This window comes from Syngnathus floridae, chromosome 11 (assembly GCF_059516105.1).
Source record: "Syngnathus floridae isolate MCC-2025c chromosome 11, RoL_Sflo_1.0, whole genome shotgun sequence".
Taxonomy (NCBI): Eukaryota; Metazoa; Chordata; class Actinopteri; order Syngnathiformes; family Syngnathidae; genus Syngnathus; species Syngnathus floridae.
The window spans coordinates 5,208,880-5,232,858 of NC_142423.1; the positions used below are offsets into that span (position 1 = coordinate 5,208,880).

At 42.4% G+C, this 23,979-nt stretch overlaps 1 protein-coding gene, 1 long non-coding RNA gene and 1 other non-coding gene across 3 annotated transcripts; 2 read left to right on the forward strand and 1 right to left on the reverse strand.

Moving 5' to 3' along the window:
- Positions 1-63: 63 nt before the first annotated feature.
- Positions 64-23,385, reverse strand: dnah1 (dynein, axonemal, heavy chain 1). The gene is made up of 79 exons (XM_088388997.1): positions 23,172-23,385; positions 22,664-22,860; positions 22,490-22,562; positions 21,888-22,062; positions 21,605-21,740; positions 21,395-21,527; positions 21,167-21,307; positions 20,824-21,079; positions 20,462-20,619; positions 20,170-20,381; positions 19,804-20,102; positions 19,295-19,445; positions 18,986-19,179; positions 18,414-18,639; positions 18,230-18,349; positions 18,072-18,154; positions 17,822-17,963; positions 17,564-17,719; positions 17,286-17,484; positions 16,927-17,180; positions 16,630-16,842; positions 16,376-16,540; positions 16,160-16,281; positions 15,815-15,920; positions 15,548-15,727; positions 15,342-15,482; positions 15,111-15,274; positions 14,927-15,040; positions 14,612-14,800; positions 14,409-14,514; positions 14,108-14,221; positions 13,896-14,045; positions 13,653-13,739; positions 13,387-13,573; positions 13,222-13,313; positions 12,872-13,026; positions 12,628-12,805; positions 12,374-12,568; positions 12,184-12,303; positions 11,858-12,016; positions 11,674-11,772; positions 11,460-11,600; positions 11,213-11,373; positions 10,981-11,138; positions 10,747-10,920; positions 10,366-10,395; positions 10,030-10,208; positions 9,665-9,895; positions 9,403-9,599; positions 9,197-9,332; positions 8,877-9,085; positions 8,611-8,782; positions 8,326-8,517; positions 8,130-8,240; positions 7,876-8,061; positions 7,613-7,804; positions 7,154-7,321; positions 6,873-7,064; positions 6,617-6,748; positions 6,397-6,522; positions 6,207-6,326; positions 5,946-6,095; positions 5,656-5,816; positions 5,271-5,496; positions 4,996-5,191; positions 4,705-4,856; positions 4,427-4,623; positions 4,199-4,343; positions 3,759-3,917; positions 3,534-3,662; positions 3,279-3,449; positions 3,000-3,179; positions 2,705-2,881; positions 2,347-2,517; positions 2,145-2,275; positions 1,761-1,905; positions 866-1,072; positions 548-782; positions 64-299 (listed from the first exon to the last, which is right to left on the reverse strand). Exons 2-79 carry the CDS (start codon positions 22,838-22,840, stop codon positions 178-180), a joined length of 12,582 nt encoding a protein of 4,193 aa, XP_088245123.1. The 5' UTR covers positions 22,841-22,860; positions 23,172-23,385; the 3' UTR covers positions 64-177.
- LOC148390483 (uncharacterized) lies at positions 217-2,597 on the forward strand. Its single transcript, XR_015861207.1, has 3 exons — positions 217-473; positions 926-1,066; positions 1,306-2,597. It is a non-coding gene; the product is annotated as an uncharacterized LOC148390483 (long non-coding RNA).
- trnae-cuc (transfer RNA glutamic acid (anticodon CUC)) lies at positions 1,096-1,167 on the forward strand. The gene has a single exon. It is a non-coding gene; the product is annotated as a tRNA-Glu (tRNA).
- Positions 23,386-23,979: the final 594 nt, after the last annotated feature.

Consider the following 23,979-nt stretch of genomic DNA (forward strand, 5'->3'; position numbering starts at 1 on the left):
TGTCTTTGGCAAGTCAATTTTTTCACATTTATCCAAACCCTCACAAAAATGTAATCACACATTTATGGGAGATATTTTATGTAATTCTGTATCTTTCTTTTATTTACTTTTAACCGCCATTATAAAAAAAAGAACAAAAAGGTGACCCAAGACTTCTTTCTACACAACCGCCTTTTTTTAATAGTCCAAAGCACAAATGAGGGCCACTCCCCGTTTGATCCAGTGTCCGGGAGTGAGATCTGTCGGCAGCTCGACTGCAATCACATAGTTGGTTGAATGCCCGGTAGTAGACAGCGTTCCTGTAAAAGCACATCAAGAGCTTCAGCCGGTCCGTGTGGCAGCGAGCGCAAGGTGACGGCTGTGGTGTGGATAGAAAATACAGAGCAGCACTTTCTAGGCCATGAAACATGATACTATCTGACGTCAGTCTATTTTGGGGTAGGCAACAGAAGCACACCACAAGGAGATACAACGTGAGTAATCCACACTTGTTTAACTCAACTTGAATACAAAAAGATGAGCTTTCATATCATGCTTATATACTAACCGGCTCGTGTGAGGGTCTTGTAAATGGGGCAGACGTAGATCCCGGCGGTGGGAGGTTTGCGGTTGGGTATTGGGATGAGCCAGATGGCAGCCATTTCTGTGTAGAGCTCCTTCGCCCTGGACTCTGTCAGCTGAGCGGTGTCATTATCCCAGCGAGCGCCCTCGATGAATAAGCCACTGATGTAGCAGCCCGTGTCTGGCTTCTCATCTATGTCACACACGGGTTTCAGCACAACCTGAAGAAGGCAAACCCCAATCAGATTCTTGCAAAAAAGATCAACAGGGTGATTGATAAGGAACTAAACATTTTTATATTCACCTGAAAGTCAAATCCAATAATGTCGATGGAGATGCCGAAGCGACGGGCATAATTCTGCAGGGTTCCGGTGAGAAACGCTTGAGGAAAGTAGAAGCCGCTAATCCAGAAGACTGGTGGAATGCCGTTCAAGATCCATCGTTGAAGAAAATTGACCCGCTGCAGCAAATCTGACACCCAGGAGGCCAGAGGCTTCAGAGATGGGTAAGCCTGCAAGAGTGGTGACAAAACAGTCCCTGGTGGTCTAGTGGTTAGGATTCGGCGCTCTCACCGCCGCGGCCCGGGTTCGATTCCCGGTCAGGGAATGAATTGTTTTATAAATGTGTTTGTAATTTTAGTTAATGCAGCATTTTAGGCCACAAAAATGTCCAGGGGATGAATTTTGCTGCTAATCTTTGCTATATGCAAAACTATAATTAGAGATGTCTATGTCTCTCGCACAGAGGAACAAGGCCAAATGAAGAAATGACAAAGGGGGAAATGAGATCCACCCACTGAATCATTTCCTGTGCACTGCCGAGATGCCCTTGAGCAACAAATGAAACCAATGGAACGGCGTGTCGATTGACTTCCTCATTTGAGGATGATAAAAGACAATTCTTGGTCTTTTGTTGAGAATGGTGTTGTTGAGGAAGTAACTTTACACTGATAATTTGGTTATAATCAGCGCAAACTGCAAAATTTATGAGAATCTATGTTGCCCATTCTGGCATTGTTTTTTTTTTTTCCAGAAGATTGAAATGTTTTTAAACACAAAAATAGGAATTCATCCAATCATGAGATTGTATTAAATGAGGTATGTAACAAATATGTGCAATGTGACCTTTGGAGCCTCATATCTTTGTGACGATCAGAAGGGTTGTAAATATGTGTGTGAGCATTTATGTGTGTGTCTTGCCTTGGCCTTCCACATATCTGGCACACCATTGTTAAACAAGCTGTTGGCCATCCGCTCCAGCTCCGAAGACATCACCACTAAACCTTTCAGAGCCTTCACAATATCAACAAGACTTTGAGCGATGACCTCCAACAAATTGTTATACCTGAAGGATAGATAAGATACAAGGACTGCTTACTGTTTATCTGTCTGTGACCTGAGTTGACCAGACAACGGCAGTGATTGGCGTTGAGGTTATTATTTGACAAAATGCTATTTTTGGCGCACGTTTCATTGTGTTTACTACAGAAAAAAAACTAATGCAGAATAAACATCTGTAAAATATGCACCATGTAAACATACTATGTACAGCATATGAACCAGTCTACCGCAATTCAATGTTACCTGATGATCTCCTGCATGAGCACGGTGTTCATGGACTCTTCATAGAGCACGGGGTACTTTTCCACCACGTCCTGAATATCAAAAGGCTTTGGGATCTTTACTACGATACCTGCTACAATCTCCTCCACTATCTGTGTTCCAAGAAGAGGACAGTCGGTTACATGTGAGATGACAGCAGTGATGTGGTGGCAAAATGGAATACCTCCTCCAGGGTTTGGCCTCCAGCGGATGCAGTTCGAGGCTGGAGGCGCAGAAGTGTTCCCAGCAGAGTAAAAGTCTCATTTTGAGCAAAGCTGATGTTAGCGTTGTCGTGGAGACCAAAAATCTCTGGTGTATCATTGATGGGTAGACTGTGGACATACGTCAGGTAACCCTAAAGTGAGAAAGGATACAAAAAAAGTCTTAAGCATTCTATGTAGACGTTTAAATTGACCTACAAAGACCAAGTTTCATTTGCGCAACAGACAACCTATTTTGCAATCTGACAAAAATCCTTGGTCTCACAAATTTGCTTTGTGAATTGGAGCATGCACACTGACGCTGCAAATAAAATATCCAACCTTGACATCCACGTTCGTTTCAATCTGCCGGTAAACTCCGGATTCAGAGTAAATATGTTCCTCGCTGAGAACTGCAGGACAGTAGAAATCTTCCAGCACACTAAGGAGACAACGTCTGTCCCACTCATCCGTCACACGGCCCCCATAATTGATCTCCCCTGCGGTGTATTTCAAGACCTGGATGGAAAAAAGGCCAGTGAAGGACACTGTGTATGTGCTTGAGTGGATAATGTGAGAACACTTCTGTGGGTGGCACAAGAAAACAAGGACTGATAAACTGGTGGGTCGCAGTCACCTTGTAAGGAATGTTATCATACTCGTCCAGAAACATTTTGAGTTGGCTGATGCAGATGTTTAAATCACCATCGGTGAACTCGTAGGGAATATTAAAGCCCAATGGGCCAAACTTTCTTCGCTCAAGAGCAATTCCGTGGAACAAACACAGAGACAAGAGCAACGACTTCAAGTGTGATACCTGGAGCAAACAAAAACAGAAGCATGTTTTCCTTTTTTATAAATCAACATAAATGTAAAAAAAAATCATTATCATGGGAGGATTGTAGGAGAGCAGCACCTTGTTGGATGAATTGATGAAATCATTTGTGAGCTTCAGGTAAGTTTTCTGGAGGTTGGCCTTGATTCCTTTGGGTAACTCAATAGTCATCTTTGTCCCATTTTGAAGAATGGACACTGGGAACCTATTGCTGGGAAGACTTGTGAGCCACAAACGGAAATCTTTGTGGACCTGTGTGACAGAGCAATCATTTGGTAAATTCTGACGGTGGTGGGGAGCTTCAGTTTCAATCCCCCCCCCCCAGATACAAAGTACCTTTAGGTCAATGTTCTCAATAAGGGTCTCCAGTGACGGCATCCAGCTGGGTGCCAGGTGACAATTCTGAAAGAAGACCCATTGACCTCTTTCCATGGCTGTCCGCATCAGGGCTTCAGCCAAGGGGCCCTGAATCCCACAGAGAGCAGCGGAGGATTGTGCATCTTAACACAGGGCTTCATCTGCAGCAATAACGTGTGAGTTTCATGTGTGTGAATGTTCAACCTGGCCTTGGCCCAAGGAGATGGCAGTGATTTTCTTGGAGAAATGCATGACGTCAGCAAATTTGTAGAGGTCAGAAGCTGGGTCAGTGCCCGGAGACAAAATAAAGATGAGAGGGGAGGAAGGGGACGACTCCTTAAAAACCACCGCTAGGTCTGATGTCTACAAAAGCAAAGTGGAGAATACTGTCACACAAAAAAACACACAACTCAGCTGAAATTATCTTCATCCATACAGTAATAAACTACTGAACTGTACAAAAATGGCGCACTTTCAGATGGTGTTCCACAGGGTTCAATTTTGGGGCCCCTGCTGTTTTCATTGTATTTACTACCCCAGAGTTCCATCTTAAGAAAGCATGGTATTTACTTTCACTGCTCAGATCTATGTCCGGCTGACTTGCTTTGAGAAAATGGCTGCCACAAGGGACAAAGAAAAAATACCTGAGGTTCTATGAAGCGCTGTCCCAGTTTAAGGGCGACAAAGTCCTGTATGCCTTGAACCAGACAGTCAGCCCTCAGGCAGCGCAGAACTAACAGCTTTTGAAAATGGTCTAGTGTTGTATTCCACTTGCCAGGCAGAGGCTCTCTAAAACGCAAAACAAAAACACAGTGGTTACATACGAACATCTATAAATTCAATTCAAGTGATAGTGTAGCGTCACTGTTTGCCTGTGAGGAATGTTGCTATCAAAAATGTTTTTAAAGCCCGGCAAATGTTGGTCAAAAGTTGATGCAAGGTCTTTGTAGGTCTCGAGTACACTGAGGCCCAGGATGTCTTTCCAAGCACGGTCTGATAGCCAGTTTACGGCCGGGTTGGGAAGTTCTTGGTTGGGCATCCCTCCTGATAACAAGTTACGCCATTCAGCCTTGCAGAAAAATAAACCACAATCACTTGGATTCATTCACCCATTTGCATTGTACGTAAAAGTGGCGAATCAGTTACTGACCATGTTAATTTCCCCATCATTCGTTAGAATGCGAGCGCAAACGAGAAAGGCAAACATCAGCTTGTGCTTCTCAAACAAGCTGCGACACACATTACAGTACAGACTGAATGTGAAATATTCATTAATGTTCTCGATTCGCTCCTCCACCGTATCTGTAAGTACAGAGAAACAGTCAGTAAATGTTGTTTAACAGCCAATTAGCCAAATTTAAAACTCCCAAATCTCTGCGACTGATTGGCCCGTTCCACAACACACCAAACACGCAAGAACTTCATGAGATTTTCTCTCTACCTGCTCTTTTAGCGTTGGCGATGCCAACCATGAAGATACCAAGGAACCACTCCAGGGAGTATTGGTACATGGGATCAACGTTGGACAAGTCTGATACACAGAAGAAAAGAATCTGTGTGCGCACGGCCACCGGTACGTATGTCAGACGAGTGGTGTCGATGTCCTTCTCTGTCTCTTCTGCCACAAGCACTTTGGCCTGACCCAAAAAAGAACAATCAGTGTCAAAGAAAATCTTTGGAATTAGGAGAGGAGAACTAGTCCTTCCAGTGTCTGACCTGGATCTCGCCAGCTTTGACTTTGGAAGCTTCCAGCACTTGAATGAGCTCTTCATTGTCCACTGGGTTTCCTTCCGAGGAGCTGAGACGGTACAAGATCTCATCCTCGATATCTTTCAGCTCTTGCTTCATTTTGGCATTGCTGACGATCAATTGGTTCTTAGCCGTTTCCAGTTCTGGACGTTCTGCTGCCACCACCTGGGCCAGCAGCTGGTCTTCCAAGCCACTGAAAACACACAGCAGTCATATTCTTATCAAGTTAGTTGACTGTTGTTAAACCTTTTTAATCAAAATATTTTAAGGACTGATGCGATTAAATTTGCAATATTTGCTTGACCACTATTGTAAACAAAAAACAAATAATGCTGTATGAAATAAGTGTTACCTAGGTGACAGGGTGAAGTTGATGAGAGTGACTTTAGTGGAAACCTCTGGGGAGTAGTGCGGGTTTGGTAACTTGGTCGTGATGTAAAACTTGAAACTCTCATGGTATGGAATGGTATTATCACCCAGCTTCAGTTTTAAGCTGCCTTGCTCTTTAAATGTCTGAGGACCAACAGTTATGTCATTATTGAGACCAGTTGCAGAGTGTTTGACAACAAGAATAATAACCTGAATGAAAATCTTGTTTAGTTTGCAAATATTTATATTGTTTTCTAATTAGTATGCGTTCACCTGCTGCAGCAGTACAGGTTCAAGAGAGGGATCCATCTCCTCTTCTATATTCTCAAGTAAGCAGGGTTTACCAAAGCGAATTGCATTTTCAAGACTGCGGAGGAAATCCCGATCACTGAGTTTTATAATCTCCAATCCACTGTCACGCTCCTGGTTGACAGAATGAGGCGGACGGAATGTAATTGCAAATCTCGAGTAAGGCTTCAAATGTAAATGACAAAAGCAGGAGCTGATTCTCTTTGTTGCCAGTTATAAACACACCATGGATTTGATCCACGAGTTGGCTTGACCTTGAGGATCAATGAAGAGAGCCCAGCGAAGCGAATATTGGGCAATCACAGCATTCTCCACCGAAAGGTTGTCCTTAGGTAGACCTGATAGCTGTTGACATCAAAAGACGACAGTGTGAGATGCTTTCATTGTAAAACCACGCAATGATGTCACTTCTGACCTGCCAGGAGCGAATCTTGACAGGATCTCCAAGAGTGCTCATGAGACTTGGTGCGTCAGTATGTGGAACTCCTAACTCCTTGAAAGATCGCAGCCACTCCTCTGCCATGGCTGCCCTGTAGGATCCCTAACAGAGCATTCAAATTATGTAGCATTTTATTTTAATCATTATTTTAATCTGGTTTGTCGATTTTCTTTTTTTTTTTTGTGGTGAAACTCACAGTAAAGGGTCCCAAGTAGGATACATATCCTGCAGATAAGAGCACATCGCCGGCTACATTATTGACCATGTATTCCAGATGTTGCACCGTCTCTTTCCAGCGAGTTTTCTCATCTGCTAGTCCAGCGATGAGCTGAAGGACAAAATTGTGTCATCAATCTGGATCGGCCAGGTCAAAGGAGAAAGGTACTAATGACACAATAAAGTCAAAATAATAAATAATTCCCATGTTCTATGTTCTTCATCCCTGCTCTGACCTTGTCTGCTCGAACAAGTCGTATCTCGCACAGTTGATACTTGTTGTCCAGCTCGTTTTTCTTGGCCAGGCAGTCTTGATACTTAGCCTGCAATAAAGCAATACCACTCTCCACAGCTGCTTGCATTTCTTTGGCAGCTTTCAAACTTCTCTGAGACTCATCATACTCCTCCTGAGCTGCCTTGAGAGCTTGCTGCGTAAATAAATCAAATTTCATTGTTTACATTATACGTCATCATACTGGATGGTCACAGTGGCTCAAACATCATTTTCATGTTTTACCCTTTTAGGCTCCACCCCCTTGGCCACAAAGTGATAAAGGTGCATGGCTCGAACCCACTGACAAATTGAGGTACAGGCTTTGGAAACTTTGGCAATGGCGGCAGGTTGGAATTCTTCATTATCGATGTAAGGCTGCACCAAAGCTATCACTCGTTCTGGGATGTTTTCCTGCGCAAATATTACATGGAAGAAATAGTGTAGCAGTTTTTATAATACAAAATAAAAAGTGAATGCTTACAACAAAGACAAATGTTTTGACCTGTGATTAAAATATCCTATGAATTATCCTGCATGTATTACAAATTAATTAAATAATTAAATAAATACAATTAATTTAATACAAAAATTGATAAATGTCTACATATTTAAAACATACATGTGCAATAGTATTTAAATATAAATGTGACTGATAAAATCAAAATAACACAATGAGCGACATAGAATTTGCATCTACGCTACCTTATCATAGGCAAAAAGGCTATCCAGAAACTTGCCAGGGTCCTGAAGCAATACTTTGCCAGGTTCCCAGTAGTCATCAATCTTGCTGCCAGGTTTTTCTCCAGGCACCTTCTTGGGTTTGACGTCCCTCATAATGCACACAGCCTCAATGACCAGTTTCACCCCCGCAGGAGGCCGCTGCATGGCTCGCACCTACAGAAGCATTCCGGAACTTTACAAAATGTCAACTTGTGCTTCAATATGAGTCGACAGAAGTCTCTGACCTCAGTGACATCATTCTTGTTGAGTGACTTGAGGCTGGCAGTGGCAGCGTCGAGGGCCGGCAGAGCCTCATCCAGATCCCTCTGCGCATCCGTGGCGATTTCCCCGGCTACACGGGCTTTCTCCGAAGCTTTGACTTCTTCTGCTTGCACCGATTTCTGTGTCTCCTCTGCAATCACCGAGTCTTTCTGCCGTTGTAAATCACACGGTTTGTGTAGTCGGGTTCTTGTTATGTAGCATGCATTCAAGACCTTACCTTGATGGTTTCCATCGTGACCTCGGTTTCCCTGGCAGCCTCCTCCAAAAGAGGCCTCATCACCTCCTGCTCCTCTTGCATCTTACTCACATCCTCTGCTGTGCTCAGGAGCTACACATCGGAACAAACATTCGACTTCAGTGAAGAATATTTATATCTAAATCAGAAGCCAACACAGACAAAAGATGTCCCTTGCCTTGTCCAGACCAGTCCTCATGCGCTCACGAGCAGAACATAGTTCTTGCTTCTTGCGTCCAATGAGATTTGAGAAGATATTGAGCAGTTCCAGGTAGCTCTTGGGGGTCACGTAGTTTTGTCGAGAAAGCTCTGCCATGAACTGTAAACACTTCTGGGCTACCATCTGGTGGATGTTCATGCACATGACTGTCTGGGAAACAAAAGTGACTTATTAGTTGACAGCGCCACCCAAGGAAAACAAACTACGATGCAATTTCCCCCGAAACACAAATAGCAGCCTCACCAGTCCGCTCAAGACTTCGGGGCTAGCTTCCAGCTCGTACAACTCATTGAGGAACGAAGTGGCCACAGCTTGCAGAGCCTCATCTGGCCATGCACTGAACCAGTCAATGGTGCAACATGTCACCAGGGAGGGAAACTGCCTCAGCCTTGCACGAAATACTTCCCCAATAGGACTTTAGAGAATAACACAAAGGAGGAGGAATAATATTTCATGAAAGCAGACAAAAATGTGTTTACTAGCTTTGAAAAAAAAAAAAACTTACTTACCTCATGCAGAGTACAGTGTGGATATTAGTGCGAACTCTTTTGAGGTAAGCAGCCATAAGGTTTGGTTTGGTGGGCTGCAGGGCCAACTCTTGGACCACTGGCTTCATGGAAGCCAGGATGCGCTCCTGCTCATCAGACGCATACAAGTTGGGAACGTCACCTGAGTTCAAAATGCTGTTGATGTCTTCCAGGAATGATTCGCTTTTTATCTGGCGAGGAAGTAATGCAAATGATTAACAATCTGAACAAACTTCAGATCAATTTTGTCACACTTTGAATTCACACAGTCGGCGGGAAGTGAAAAAGAAAGCAGTGGAAACCTGAGTGTCCACGAAGAGGAAGGTGATCTGCTGGTTATGGATACCAGCCTTCATCATGATGCTTTTAATGTCTTCCCGCCACTCAAGCTGACCGTAGTTCTTTGACAGCTCAATCTGGAAACACTTGTACTCTGATCTAAAATGTAAACAATTTGCAAAATGTACATCTACCTTCCTGAACGGTGTATTAAATGTGCCGTTCTCACATATACGAGGCAAGTTTAGTGAGGGACTGGCGTCCACTGCCGCCGACTCCGAGCAGGAGGGCATTGCCCAACGGCTGGCGTAGCACGCGAGCGATTCGGCAAACATGCTCGATGGCATCCATGAAGAGCACGAGTTTCATCTTGGGGGTGCAGTTCTGGTTGTAGTCCTCCATGTACTCCATCATCACTTCTTCCAACTGGAAAATGTCATCATGGAGCAGGTGACCCATCAAGACACGTTTGATTTGTTGGCTGTGCTCACCTTCTCCTTGTCATCTATGAAGGTGTAGACTTTATGTAGTGCTCCAGGAACCATGAAATCCCCGTAAAAGACGGGCTGGCATGGCACGACCACGTCAAAGTCGCAACCAAACTCCTGAATGAATTCCTTCAGGAGGGAATTGAACCATTCCCTGTCTTCCGCACACACCAAGCGATCTTGGAAAACCCGGCAGTTTTCGTGGTACCAAAGCCGAAGCAGCATGTCTTTGTTCTAAGATGAAGCCAACAGAAATTTAGATGATTCTATTCAAACATCTTTATACACAGTGTGTTAGAGTTCTTGATAAAGTGCTTTGAAAAGATTCTTTCATGCCATTTAAAAAAATGAATCATCATCTATTTTACCTCTATCATACAAGTCTCAGCCATGAGGATACCCTGGAAGACCTTGGACAGGTCTCTGAGGTTGAACGTGTAGTGAGACTTTGTAGGGGTTGGGAGAAGCTGAGAGCAAATAGTTGCGTACACGCGGATAGTGACGCTGACGATTGCATTGTTCAGTGGGATGATTTCTGGCACTGTTCCTGGTGGGAAAGAAAAAAGGTGACATTCAAGGGCTAATCTTTTTCATACTCTTGATACGCTAAAGAAATTTGTGGGGGGTTGTCTTCAAGTGTATTAAATCAGAAGACAGCTACAGTATGGGTCAAGTACGAAGCACTTGCGGCGTCATTGACTTACTGCCTGGATTCTTCTTACTCATTTTTCCATCTGAAAAGAACAAACATTGAATCAGAAAACGTCTGATCTTGTTTACAAAGGCGTTACTGTGGAAAAGTCTTGGGCCAACAAACGTTTTGGAGTTTTAATGACCTAGAGGTCAAACTGACATAGTAAAAGCAGACATTATTATTATTATGAATTATTATCAATAATAAAATAAAATTATGATTACTATTAATAATGATAATAACCCTGTTAGAATGTGTTTAATTAAACCCTTTGGATGTATTTTTTGCTGACCCAACAAATCTCAAAGTACCCAAGACTTATACACTGTACTTTCTGTATAATCAACAAACCCAAGTCCATATTTGCAACTGTGCGGCACAACCAACTCACTCATCCAACTGCCTAAAATGGTGGAGAAAATCTTGGTCATGCTGGCATCTTCCAGTTCAGTGAAAGACAGAAAACTGAAGTGTCGCGTGAAGCGGGGTGTGATGGGGTTCCGGCCTCCCCCCGGAGGTCCCATGGCACAGGCAAAATTGATATCCACGATTTGCTTGAAAGCGCCTTCAAATAAAACAATGATGAAGACAACAGCCAGTTGACATAATAAACCCATCTGCTTACCTATCATCTTCCTGTCGTACCAGCCGGTGTGGTCCATCCACTGCCGGAGCAGTTCAATAGGTGGCTGAGCACCATAAGTCTCCAACAACGGCATGTTGAGGTCATCAATGAAAAAGATGAAGAACTTGCCTTTAGGAGGTGCAAACACACCTTTTCGCCTAACACAACAATTTGATGGTGAATTTGGGCCGGGTTGTCTATCAAATCATATGTGAACAACCTCTCAGCCTACCTTTTGTCCAGCTTGCTGTCTATAAAATCTTGAGTCTGGTTAGCTGAAGTTCGCGCTGAGAACATGAGGAAGTGTGTGACAAATTTCTGATGCATGTTCTTTAGAAGCTTGTCAGATAAGGCAAGGGTCTTTCCAGTCCCGGTAGGCCCGATACAAAGCAACTAGGTCACAAATGTAATCAACAAAGTCAAGTTAAGCTTGGCCGTCTTGGTTTTGAAGCATTGGTGGATGTTTGGGATTCACTTACAGGCTTCATGTTAGATAAAAGCATATCCATGAGGAACGTCATTCTCACTGTATCAGCAGTGGGAACGATGATGTCGGAGTAACTTGTATCTGGAGTGATATCAACATCCTTCGCATCGTTCACCCAGTTGACCCACTGCACCTGTTGGACGGAGCCAACGAATGGTTCAACGGCATGAAGTCACGAATTTTTTTATCTTTCTATTCGGCATTACCTTTCTGTCCTCTTCCTCTTGTTCATTCCAACGACTTATACCTGCATCATCAAGCCTGTAGTCATATACAAGGCCTTCCTCTGGGAAACATAAAGTCATCTAAAAGAAAAATACTTTCAGATTCATACCAAATATATTCATCAAAATCTTCAGTCTTATCAATATTGGATCACTGAGTCGTGACCTTTTCTTCCGACATCTTATTTCTGAGCCAGACACTAAAGCGCTGGCGACTGGGTCCATCTCCCGTGGCACCGACGCTCCACACCAGGGAGAAAATAAACCACGGCTCAATCAGGTCCTTCACGTGCTCAAGTTTACCTCGTTGTGGTGTCTTCTCATTCTAAGCACATAAGAACTTGTGATGCAAACACACGACAGTAAATAATAATAATACAATTCCATCCATCACCAAATGAATCAAAACAGCCAAAATGCCAAAAATATATACTAAATAGATTTTTTTTCCCCATATATTTCAAATATCAAGGTTCAATCCCCCATACAAACCTCACAAGACTTGAACGGCATGAAAAAGCAGTCCATAAGTTTTAGAAGGCTACAAGTCAGATTGCTGTCCAGCGATGTGATGATCTCCTTTACCGATGCGCGAACAAAATTGACTGAGTCCTGGAAAAAAGAACGATTGCACATACTGCACAGCGCTTGGAGCACCTTGTTATGTTCTTGTCACTCTCACCTGTAGGAAGCGCTCAAACAAGGAAGTGAGTTTCTCTGTGAAGGGTTTCATGATTTTGGGGACTTGCCTGAGCCAACACTCAGTAAAAGGGACCAGGCCCAAAATACTGGGCTCCAGGTAGATCATACCACAGCGAGACACCGTCGCTGGCGACGCCACCGCCAAGTCTTGCACCTCAAACATCATAGTCATGCACTGAAAAGAGTCAAACCGTGTTATGTTAACATTATTTTTTCAGAACTAGTCCACCGTACCTCAGTGAGCTTGATGATTTCTCCGGAGCTAAGGCAAAGTTTTTTGTTGTCATCCAGCACGGTGTTCATGTTCTCGATCCAGACGGCATCAACCGGCCCATCGAACATGTACCATTTTTTATCATTGTCCATAACTGACGTACCCATCCGGATTAAAGACGACAGGATGCCGTCTGTCCTACAATGATAAAGTGTCACTTCTCAACCGTCTTGTCATTTGCAGTCAAGCGCGCCGTTTTCTTACCACTCGTGCGTGAGCAAGTCATACTCCCCGTAAAGTTGACCCATCGTGATCGACTTGGGGTTGAGCACGTAGGTCTGAACGGCCTCATACTGATCACCGGTGGCAGAGGGCTGACCCTTTAGAGCTGTTAACGCCGCTCCAAGAACTTCATAACACTAAAAGGCAACAATGACAACACTTACCGTAATTTCCGGACTATAAGCCGCACCGGACTATAAACCGCACCAGCTAAAGCTCGTGATTCAGGGTTCAAAATTTGCGAAAAAAGTCATGGCCTATAATCCGAAATTTACGGTATTTCCCTGACTAAAAAATAATAAAAGACACACAATGGACATAAAAAGACTCACCTTGGTTTTACCTGATCCGGAAGGTCCCACTAACATTAATCCATGTCTGACTACAGTGGTCTCATACAGTTGAATACACTTCCCAATGTATTCTGTAACCACAAATGACAACCGTCAACACACACCAGGTCACATGACAACATCCAAGTCAGCCGGAAAACTAACCATCGACATCTTTGAGGTTCATCTTCATACATATATTCCGCATAGATTCCTCAAGCGTGCCGTAGTCGATCGGCTCCTGTTTTGTCTTTGGGAAAAGGTCGGACACGATGCCGTTGAAGAGCTTCAGGTCATCCCGTAAAAATTTCGGCACGTTGACATCTTTGATGGCCCTCAGGCAGATCAACTCCTGTGAGTTGGCAGCATTGTTAGCGAGAAGGTACTAACGCACTCTTCTTTTTACAGAGAATAAAATAAAACGGCCAAACCTCATTCATATTGGGATTCTCTCGTTTTAGATTTCCTGCAGCTGAGATTACAGACTTCACAGATCTCATCCCAAAATCGTAGTGATCCTGAAAATAGAAGCAACTTGCTCATTATTGTAAATTTCATGTACAATAATGCTCTGACATGGCTGAATTTAAATATATTTGCTTTTATGAATTGCACCGCAGAAAACTGTAACTAAATTTGTGTAAGCTAAAATATTAAAAGCCAGTAAAGTTCACCTGAGAGCTAAGTTGTTCTGAAGACAGCGTGAATGTACTGGTGATTTTCTGAGAGAGGACTTTGGCATCACTGAAGCCAAAAGAGTAGAGTGAGATCTCAGCTATCATGGCAAAGTTAGGGACCATCATGGCCACGGGACGAAACAAAGCCTGTGGAAGCAAATCGTTAAATTTGTTCTGCAAAAATTTGAAAGGCAACTTGAAATTTGAACCTTGAGATTGTCAGGTAACTCTGTGCGGCCAGCATAACCAGGATTCATGGTGATGAATACGGCACAAGAGGGGACAAGAGGGATCTCGGAACCTTCGAAAACAAACCTCTCTGCCTAAATTTTTTTGGGTAAAAACATTTGCAATTATTTGTTGATGGCACACAAGACTCACAATTTATGTGAGGAAATTATATCATGCCACCAAAACTTGAACGTTTTTTTCTAAAAAGCCTATCGGTATTTTACAAATCGATTTAAGGAGATCAATACCTCTAATAATATTTCAATAAAATACAATCACCCTTTGTTGTTGAGCCTTTTGGATGGTAGTGATCTGTTGCGCCACCACAGACAACACCTCCACATCAATACGATTAAACTCATCAAAGCATGCCCAGGCACCAGAGCTGCAAATAAAACGTATTTTCAAAGCTGAGCCAGTCCTGGAAGTTTTCTGACACCTCATACATGTTTGTGTAAAAGAATGGAGGTATCAATAGCTACCTAGCCAAGCCTTTGAGGAACTTGCCCATTGCCATAAAATCCAGCTGGTCAGAACAATTGAAAACGACTGTCTGGATAGCAAGAGCTTTTCCCAGATCTTTAGTGGTTTCTGTTTTTCCTGTGCCTGCTGGACCTGCAGGAGCTCCTCCAAACTTGAGGTGAAGGGCACCTGTCAGGGTGAGGTAGCACCTGAGAGAAGCAGAAAAATGAATGAGGATGGTCTTGGCCTTTGTGACACGTGCTCAACGTCAATCAATGTTTTGGTGATTTGGCACTACAAAAAAAAAAAAAGATGCTCATTCGTAAAACGCGTACTTGTCTGTGAGTGGGGTGATGACCAGTCGTCCAGAGTTTCCAAGGTACTCATATCCATACAAAAATTCCGCATTTACTGCTCGGATGTACAAATCTTCTCTGGCCCAGTAATATCTACAAAGTATGCAAAGATAAATATCATGACATCATTTAGGGCAGCGGACTTACATGGAGCGACTTAAACCTGAGCTGACTAATCCACTCAAAGTCGTTGACGCTCGACACCGCCAGATCCACAAGTTTGGCTGCTACGTCTTTAGCGTGCACCTCAATGACGATGAGGGCGGAGAGCACAGCTCGTTGCATTTTGGATACACCACTTCTCACCAGTTGCACCAGGTTACCCAGCTGCGAGAAAAGAAAATGGAAACACGTGCTCTGACGTGTGCGTCCCACATTTAGAACAGTTGGGCACCTGTTTCTGCAGTTGAGGAAAAAGACGGTCGGCCAAGTCCCCCTGCTCCAAAGCCTCCGACACCTCGGCGGTCCAGTAGACCTGACAACCAGCTATCACCACTTGGCCGGGCCATGATAAAACCCAGTCTTCGCGAGGTTGCTGAAATTCCGAGACAGCGCGATGAATATTGGGAACGAGAATAAATTTGCAGTAAACTCACAGACCTCAGGGTAAACTTTGAGGGAACGGTCAACGTAATCTCTGACTGTGGCTGTCATGGATCTTTCCACCAGCCTCAGCCAGTCCTCCACATTCCCAGAAGGCATAACGGTCACAGATAGCTGCACCTCCTCTCCTTCTCCAGAGTACATATGTGTGATGAGTAGATCCTCCTGGAATTTAAGCTGAGGAGCAACAGAGTAAAGGTCTCAAATGCGTTTGAAGTCATTAGAGGAAATTTTAAACCTTTGTTAAAAAAAAAAAAAACCAACCCGTGCAATATTCTCAAAGCATTTGCGCAAGTGCGGCTGTACAGCTGTGGCATCTTTGGTCTGAGACAGAATCTCCAGAAGCTCATCATCCGACAGAAAGTAGAACCTACAAACACAAAAATATTTACTTGAATGTTTTTGGAGCAGTGTTTATGGAGAAGTGTTTTTTTTTTTTTTAAATAATCATCTTGGACACAAGCCAAGAAGCAAATAATTAAAAGTCATTGAGTAATAAATAATCTCTTTTTTTCACAATTATATCAATTTCCTAGACCACTTAATTTTAATGAGGCGGTCATTGGGTTTCATATTTTCTGAATTTGGCCACACTTTGAGAGGGTTTACCTGGGGAAGGCATTTCGTTTTATCTCCAAATATTCGCTGAGACCTTTTTGCACAAGTTCTAAAAGAACATTGCATTTTTTCAGCTTGTCTAGCAAGTGAGGACCAGGGCAAAATTCAATTATCTGTAGATGAATAAGAACAAATTATTAATAGTAGTATGTTTTATAATGAGTTCTATACTAGTCCCAATGTCTCCTTGTTTCCATTCCGACTGACCTTTGGGTTATCAAAAGCACCTTTCATTATTCTCTTCCATATTTCTTCCATTTGTTGGTATCTCTTTCCCTCCTCGGGTAGTTGCTCATTGATATCGTCCGAGCTGAAGATGGGCTCCAAGTAGAGCCAAGAACCCTGACATAACAGCCACTCCTCCAACACATCCTGCAAGCACCACAAGAGGGCAGCAGCACGTCAGTAGTCAAATATTGATTGACCAAACCATCACTTGGGCCCAACATGTGTTTACTTACTTGAGTTGTTCTGAGTTTGCCCTCCCACTTGTTGATATCGGCTTCAAATGCCTTCTTATAGGGGGAGAAGGACATGCTTTGTGTCATGACAATATGGTCATCTAGCAACTGCAAGGCTTCATCGGGACTCTTCATGATGTAAGTGCCCGTATCCTTGTAGGCCATCAGTTCAAAGAGAATTTCTGACCACTCTAATTTCATCTTATTCAGGGCCTAGATGAGGAAACACATGGATATAGTTTACTCTCTAAAAAATGTGAACAACCCGGCAGGCAATCTGGTAAACTTTGAAATTACCTGTTCAATGGTGTACTCTTTCCCGGCTGTCTCAGCCACTTGCGCAATGACATCCATGTGGTTCTGGAGACCGATTTCCAAACAGCGGGACAAGGTAAGTTTAGCTTGGGGTACAACTTTTATCCCGATGGTATCTGAAAGTGACTCCCAATGGTGCAGTCTCATCCCTGGGTTTCTCAGACCCTGAATCAGTGGAACATAAGGACGGAATTCCTCAATTTTGGCACGGATTAACTCCGCCACCGTCTTGCAATCTAGAATAGGGGTTGGAAAGAGAAAACAAGTTAATACATGAAAATGAAATGAGGTCAGAGACAACCGCACTTGATCTGGTGGGAATGGTCATCGAGGTTACGCACCGGGTTTGTCCTTAAACTGTTTGATACATTTATTCATGGTATCAAAGGCTCCTGCAACATTGCGCTCAAGTAGCTCAGGGTCAATGGAGGTCAGCGGATCGTTGAGCCAGCTCTCGACCCGGTTGGTCCAATCGAAAGTGGTGGTCCACAAGTCATAGAACGGCTGGAACTGCTTTGCCATTTTGTGCAGACGATCATACTGGCACAAGTGACACAAAATGGATGATGGAAAGTGTGCTGACTCGTCAGTTTGGCATTTTGTATGTTTCTATACTCACATTTGTGACGGGAGTACCAAAGAGGCGTTCTCTGGTGTTGTAAGTTTGCGCCAAAGCCTGGCACTCTTTGAGCTCCTTGCTGGTACGCCTCACATCGTTGGCCAGCTCAGTCGCATGATCAACATCTGCGTAACCTATGAATTTTCCAACCATCATCTGTGAAGACAGGTGACTTTAACGTCATTACAACAAACAAAGCAAAAAAAAAAAAAAAGACAACATTGGCAACTGTTTTGGATGTGAAACAAGTGAGCAGACCTCAACAGTTTCAATGCGCTGCTCAAAGATGTCCTGGTCGGCGATCTGAATCTTCTGGAAGCGCTCTTCTTCTTGAACAAGATTGGCGGTGACGTCATCGATCTGGCTGAGAATCTTTTGGGGCCACTCAATAGCTCGCCACCTGGGAAATAAATTGAAGGTAAAAAAATAATATCTTGGATTGAAAATGTGAGCCCTATGTTGTGGCCTGTGTGCATTAGTTAAAAAAAAAAAAAGACAACATACTTACTTTTTCGTAAAATCCTCATTTGATAAAGGGTAGTTAAACTCATCAAATAGTTCATACTCTGCTAAAATTTTCGCAACACGTTCCTGAGGAAAAAGAAGATTCTGGTATATGGATATGTTTACGGGATAGATGGCACGAATAGTCAACCTGATCGGCACCTTGCAACTCTTGAGCTGGCTGGGGATTTGTTTCATCCAGTCCCTCTTCTCCGTCAGGTCCTCAATGGAATTGGGACGCTCGCCTAGCGTGTGACCGACCGTGCAGAACTCATCGCATTCCTGGACACGCGAAAAGACGTAACGTGAATTTACAAAAAGCAATCCTTTCAGACAAATGACTTACATCATCCATCTGCTTTCTTAGCTTGTCGGCATGGTGCTCCAATGTAGCGATGGCTAAAGCCTTTTTTTTGTTGATGAGCGTCTGACGTACTCCCTCGACGTGTACGATAAATGCGCCGATGATGATGGAGGACGGCAAGGAGCTTTGGAGCGTTTCCTTGTCGTTGAGATGCTGCTCCACTTCTACCTTCACTACCTTGGATGGCTTATCATCCTCACCAATGGGTCTGCAAAGACAGTGGAGGTCTGATTAATAACCCGATGGGGGTGTGGTCAAAGTCTTCTACAGCAGGGTTGTCAAATTCATTTTTGTTGCGGGCCGCATCGTAGTCATAGTTTCCTTCGGAGGGCCATTATGACTGTCAACCCAAATAAATGTTTGAACGTTTCATAAAACATACAGTATTGGTTACACAATAAACTGATGAATAAGTTTTTAAATCAGAGACTAGTAAGAACTGTTCAAATTTTAAAAAGATGAATGATAATAAAAATTTATAGAAATATCTGTATTTTTTTTAAAAGTGAAAACTATTTGTAATTTTGGTATTGACACAAAAAAAACACAATTACAGAAAGTGCTCTTCCATGTTTAAGCAGTACAGCTCGATGTATTTGGTGTACTCTGCAGCGTAGGCCTTGAGGGGTATGACGGCTTTCTTGAGAGCCGTGCAGATCTTTTCTCTCAACTGCGATACTTTTGGTTCACAAAGGTGCACCGACTCCAGCACAGGCTCGTCACCGAATAACAGCTTCTTCATTAAAAACTGGCATGGACACAAAACTCAAGTCAATACAAAATAAAACATTTTAAATCCGATCACAAGCAGTATTTCCATCCATACTGTGTTTTAGTTGCAGTGAAATGATATTCGGCTTTACCTTATCGAGCATCGGTATATTGTGTGTGACCAGAATGCCCTCGTTGAACAGGTTTATAATAGTTTCCTCAAAATTCTCCAGAGATGTACTATAATGTACACCCGTCTCATTCAAAATTAAATCCACTAGGAACAGAGGCTTGTTCTTTGGCCTGCAAAGAAATGGAAACTCAAATGTGAATCACATAAATCTGTTAAATTGAAATTTAGTATTAATGATACTGGAAAAAAAAACCATTTTCCATCATGCAGCCATTTTTTAACTCGAGTGAGTAACCCACTAGAGCAGGGATGGGTAAAAAGAAAAATAATCCTGGATCAAGGGAACTGAGAATATGCAGTGTAGTTTTAAGATGTAATATCACCAATCACCAGTAGATGGTGGTCATGTCTTAGTTGAGCTTACAACACATCTTACCCTATAAAACAACGTAAGTAGGCCTACTAATTTCTTGTAGATTTGAAGTTGGTTTCCAGCGTAAGTTCTCGAGAATGTTTACACTTCCTTACTTGTAGGGGCTGGTGATGTAATCATCGCCCCACACCAATTCATCGGGGCATGTGAGCACACTGCAGCATGCATCCAAAATCAACTTGCTCAGGCAGAGAAGCGAGTCCTCCACAAGGTTGCGCAGAGTGTCCTGCAGGTTGTAGTGCACCACAGCCAACAGTTTGTTCAGCTTGGAAACTTTGTGCATACCCCAGTGAGTCTCGTTCATGTTGTACGCGCCTTTGCCAATTGTTTCAAGGTTGTGTCGGAGACTGTAAGTCACAGTGAGCATCCATGCCTCTCGGAGAAACAAGCTTATCTGAAAGATCATTTCAACATCATCGCAAATAGTTTGTGTCTTACATTCTTGTTGACAATTAAATTACCTGAGTTTGCATTTGGGTCTGGTTAGCTTCAAACTCGTCCAGTCGCATAGGTTTGGTTAAGGAGACATTGAATAGTTTCATTGTTGAGAGTTTGTTGCACTCGGACCGGATTTCTGATAATGTATAGATTACTTTGGGTTCTGTTAGCATGGACTTTGCAAGGAAAGCAGCTCGGTTCTTCTTATAGTCGAAGGCAGGAACTGTCACACACCCTGAACAAGGAAAAATAGGTTGAGTGGTGAGACTCAAAACAAACCCAGATTTGACTCAAATATACAAACGCCACTTGTACCTTTCAGTGGCACGCGTTCCGGTTCCTTCTGCGGCACCACAATGTGCGAAAACTCGTGTGGGTGGCTTGTCACGCTTTTATCCAAGATGAAGCGATTCATAGTACGGTCATATTCCAGCTTCACCTCCTTGGCAAGTCCTTCTATACATTCTTTAACACTGAAAAATAAAATAAAACAAAATAAATAATTACAATAAAGTAATATAATATAAATAATAAAATATAGATAATAAAATTAAATCCCTAAAGTCCCTCTATACATGTTTTAACACTGAAAAATAAAGTAGAACAAAATAAATAATTATAATAAAATAATATAATGTAAAAAATAAAATAAAATAAAAGACAGAGGGACAACTTACATATCCAGTTTGAGGCCAGAGCCTGAGAGAGCACGACTTTGGATACGGTAGAGACATTGCGGATCGATAGATGGTGTTTCATTCCAGATGGGCATGCAGTCCACAGTCAAGTGGTAGAGGATGAGGGCCTCGGAGCGAGCACGGAGGTACATGGCAAACTGGATGCGCTCGACAAAGACACGGGGGTCCTCGGCACTGAACAGCAGCCTGATTCTGGGAATCCAGTGCCTATTGCCGGTTAGTAAGCAGTTCACATCTGAACAAGAGTGAGGGGAACACGCAAATAGTTCTTATGGCAAGATCCAAGGTTGGGCATGCACTGTACATGAGCAAATGAAATTACCAGGGCAATTGTGTTGTGATTCTTTTAGGTTGCTGTTTGGGAAAACCTTTTCAACCAAGTACTGACATTTCTCCTTATTGTAGTCAAGCACTCCTACTAAATGCCAGCTGTAGTGGAATAATGAGGGATCTTGGCGATGGTCTGATGAGATGAAATTAGCTGTTAAAATCCTCCTGATTTTCCATTCCCATGCATTTTTTTAAAAAAAAACTTTTGCACACAACTTACCAAACGACACTCTGTCGTCTGAGGGCAATAACGCTTTTGCCGGAATTGGTTTCTTAAACGGTGATCCTTCAATTTTCCCCAGGACCATCCAGTCTTCTGCAGTACGGCAGTCAAACTCCACATTGTCAAATATCTGCCAGGAAATTTTTGAAAGTAGATGCCAAAAACTTCAAGACCCCATCATGTCGTGAATTACTCTACCAAACTCACCTCAAGCGGAAGATAGCAAGACATGGTTAGCTGTTCGTCATTATTATCCAAAGGACGCGGCATGAGAACATTGGAATCAATTTTTTTTTCTGTCAGGAGCCTCTCAAAATCAATCTTCAAATATTCTCTTCGCCGCCTTTGGAAAAGATGCAGTATTTTTACAACAGGTTGCAAATGCATCCTTTTTCCCAGCATTAACATTTAAATGTAGTAACTGCAATATTATCACAATGAGGGAGGAAGAGTAGTGGACAATTCTTGGCCACACAAGAGCAGTACAGACCTCTCTTTGGTTAAATCGCGAGGGCTTCTACCAGGAACCGTTTTGAAGGGCATCTGGACCTTGGGCGTATCTCCACCACGGTTGAAGTAGGTCGTGAGTAATTGCTTTGAGAAGGTGCCATAGTATTCCTTGTCATCAAACTTGTATTTGGCAAATGGAGACTTTGAGCTTGTGTCTAAAGAAACAAAATGGGAAGCATTTCATTGAAAAGCTTTCTATACCGACCAATTGAATTATTTTGATGAATTCTTTAGTTCAACAGTTTTTCATTTGTGCAGCTATAATTTTAGTTTTTATTTCATTTTATAAACACTAATGTTTTTTTTATTTGTATTTTAGTTTTTCCGTTAGTTTTCATTAACAAAATGTTTGCCCTTAATTCAAAAATGTTTTAATCAGCCTCAGATCAATGTGAAAAATCAGCAATAGTTATTGATACGAGAGTATCGAATCGTAGTAGGTGGTGATAACCTCTGGAAATAGTCAAGGCGAAAACCGCTAACCAAGACAAAATATTTAGGACTGAATTTTAATGCCTGCTGTCCCTTCCAGACTTTTTTTTTTTTTTTAATTGAACAAACTTATCCTAAAAGGCTTCTTACCTTCTGAATCATCATAATCACTGTAGTCAGAGGTGGATAACCTCTCCTGGGCGTCTGCATCTTCTGCACAAGTCTAACCAGTAAACAGAGATTAGGAATTATCATGCAGCACACCACACTAAAAAGAATTTAATAGCTGTTTTAAGGGTAATTAGATTCTGTGTGTAATTTTACCTTAAACCTTAAAGTAGTGAAGACATCCGAGTAGAGACCCTTCTGTTTAGTCATTGGACCTTTTTTGACTGGAGGTAGTGTGTTTCTGTGATTTTGAGCAGGATGCTTATCTTTCGGCGTTGTTTGGGAAAAATGGGGCCCAAATGTCTCGAAACCAGGCAAACGTTTATTCTCCATTTTAAGCTTAGGTAAAATACCTTGGATATGGACAAAAAACATAGTCAGTAAGAATGAGTTTGTCTGTACTGAAGAGCTCAAATAAACTAAAGCAGAATATGAGCAGAATAAAAGAGTATATCATAGTATGTTATTATAAATTATAATGCTTTGACAAAATGTTTGGGATTTTTTATATCACTCAAAACCCCAATATCTGTGCGCTTAAAATTGTTTTTGTTTGCAAGTGCGTAAAATGCGTTGAGCTGCATTATTCAAATTAATAAATGCAGAGGAGCCACAAATGACTGAGTTAGTTTGGGAAAGTCTCAACAACATAATTGTGACATACCTTCTTTGAGGTGTTATTTTAGAACTACTAAAAAGTGGAGCGCCTTGCTGACGTTCACAAGTTGTGTCGACACAGTGAGGTAATGGCTGCAGGCATCACAAAGTAAATCTGCCAAATTGGTATCCGACACTTTACATAAACGCCCATGTCTTTTGTTCATTCTTCATAGCCCTTTCTGCAGGCGTCAGCCTTGGTAGTCCTCACGGAGCTCCGAGGAGTCCTTTTTTTTTTTTTTTTTTTTTGTAATCTTCCTGACTGCCCATGCAGTCACCGATGACGTCCTGGTTTGTGCGCGCTTTGTCATTGTTGACGTATGTACGTGCACACAATGTATATGTAAATATGTTGGATGAACCCGTTGGTTATTTTCAATATTATATTAATTTTACGTAGCTCCGTATCATATTTTTATCTTATATTTAACAGGTGACTTAAAACTTGCCTATAGACCAAATACGGTCATTTTCGTTGTCAGAATATTTTTGCACTTAAAAAACATAAATTGTACCTGCAGTGACGATGAGCAGTTCTCTCGGGGTAGGAAAAAAAGGACGCTATTTGGGGATCACTTGTCATTGTTGACGTATGTACGTGCACACAATGTATATGTAAATATGTTGGATGAACCCGTTGGTTATTTTCAATATTATATTAATTTTACGTAGCTCCGTATCATATTTTTATCTTATATTTAACAGGTGACTTAAAACTTGCCTATAGACCAAATACGGTCATTTTCGTTGTCAGAATATTTTTGCACTTAAAAAACATAAATTGTACCTGCAGTGACGATGAGCAGTTCTCTCGG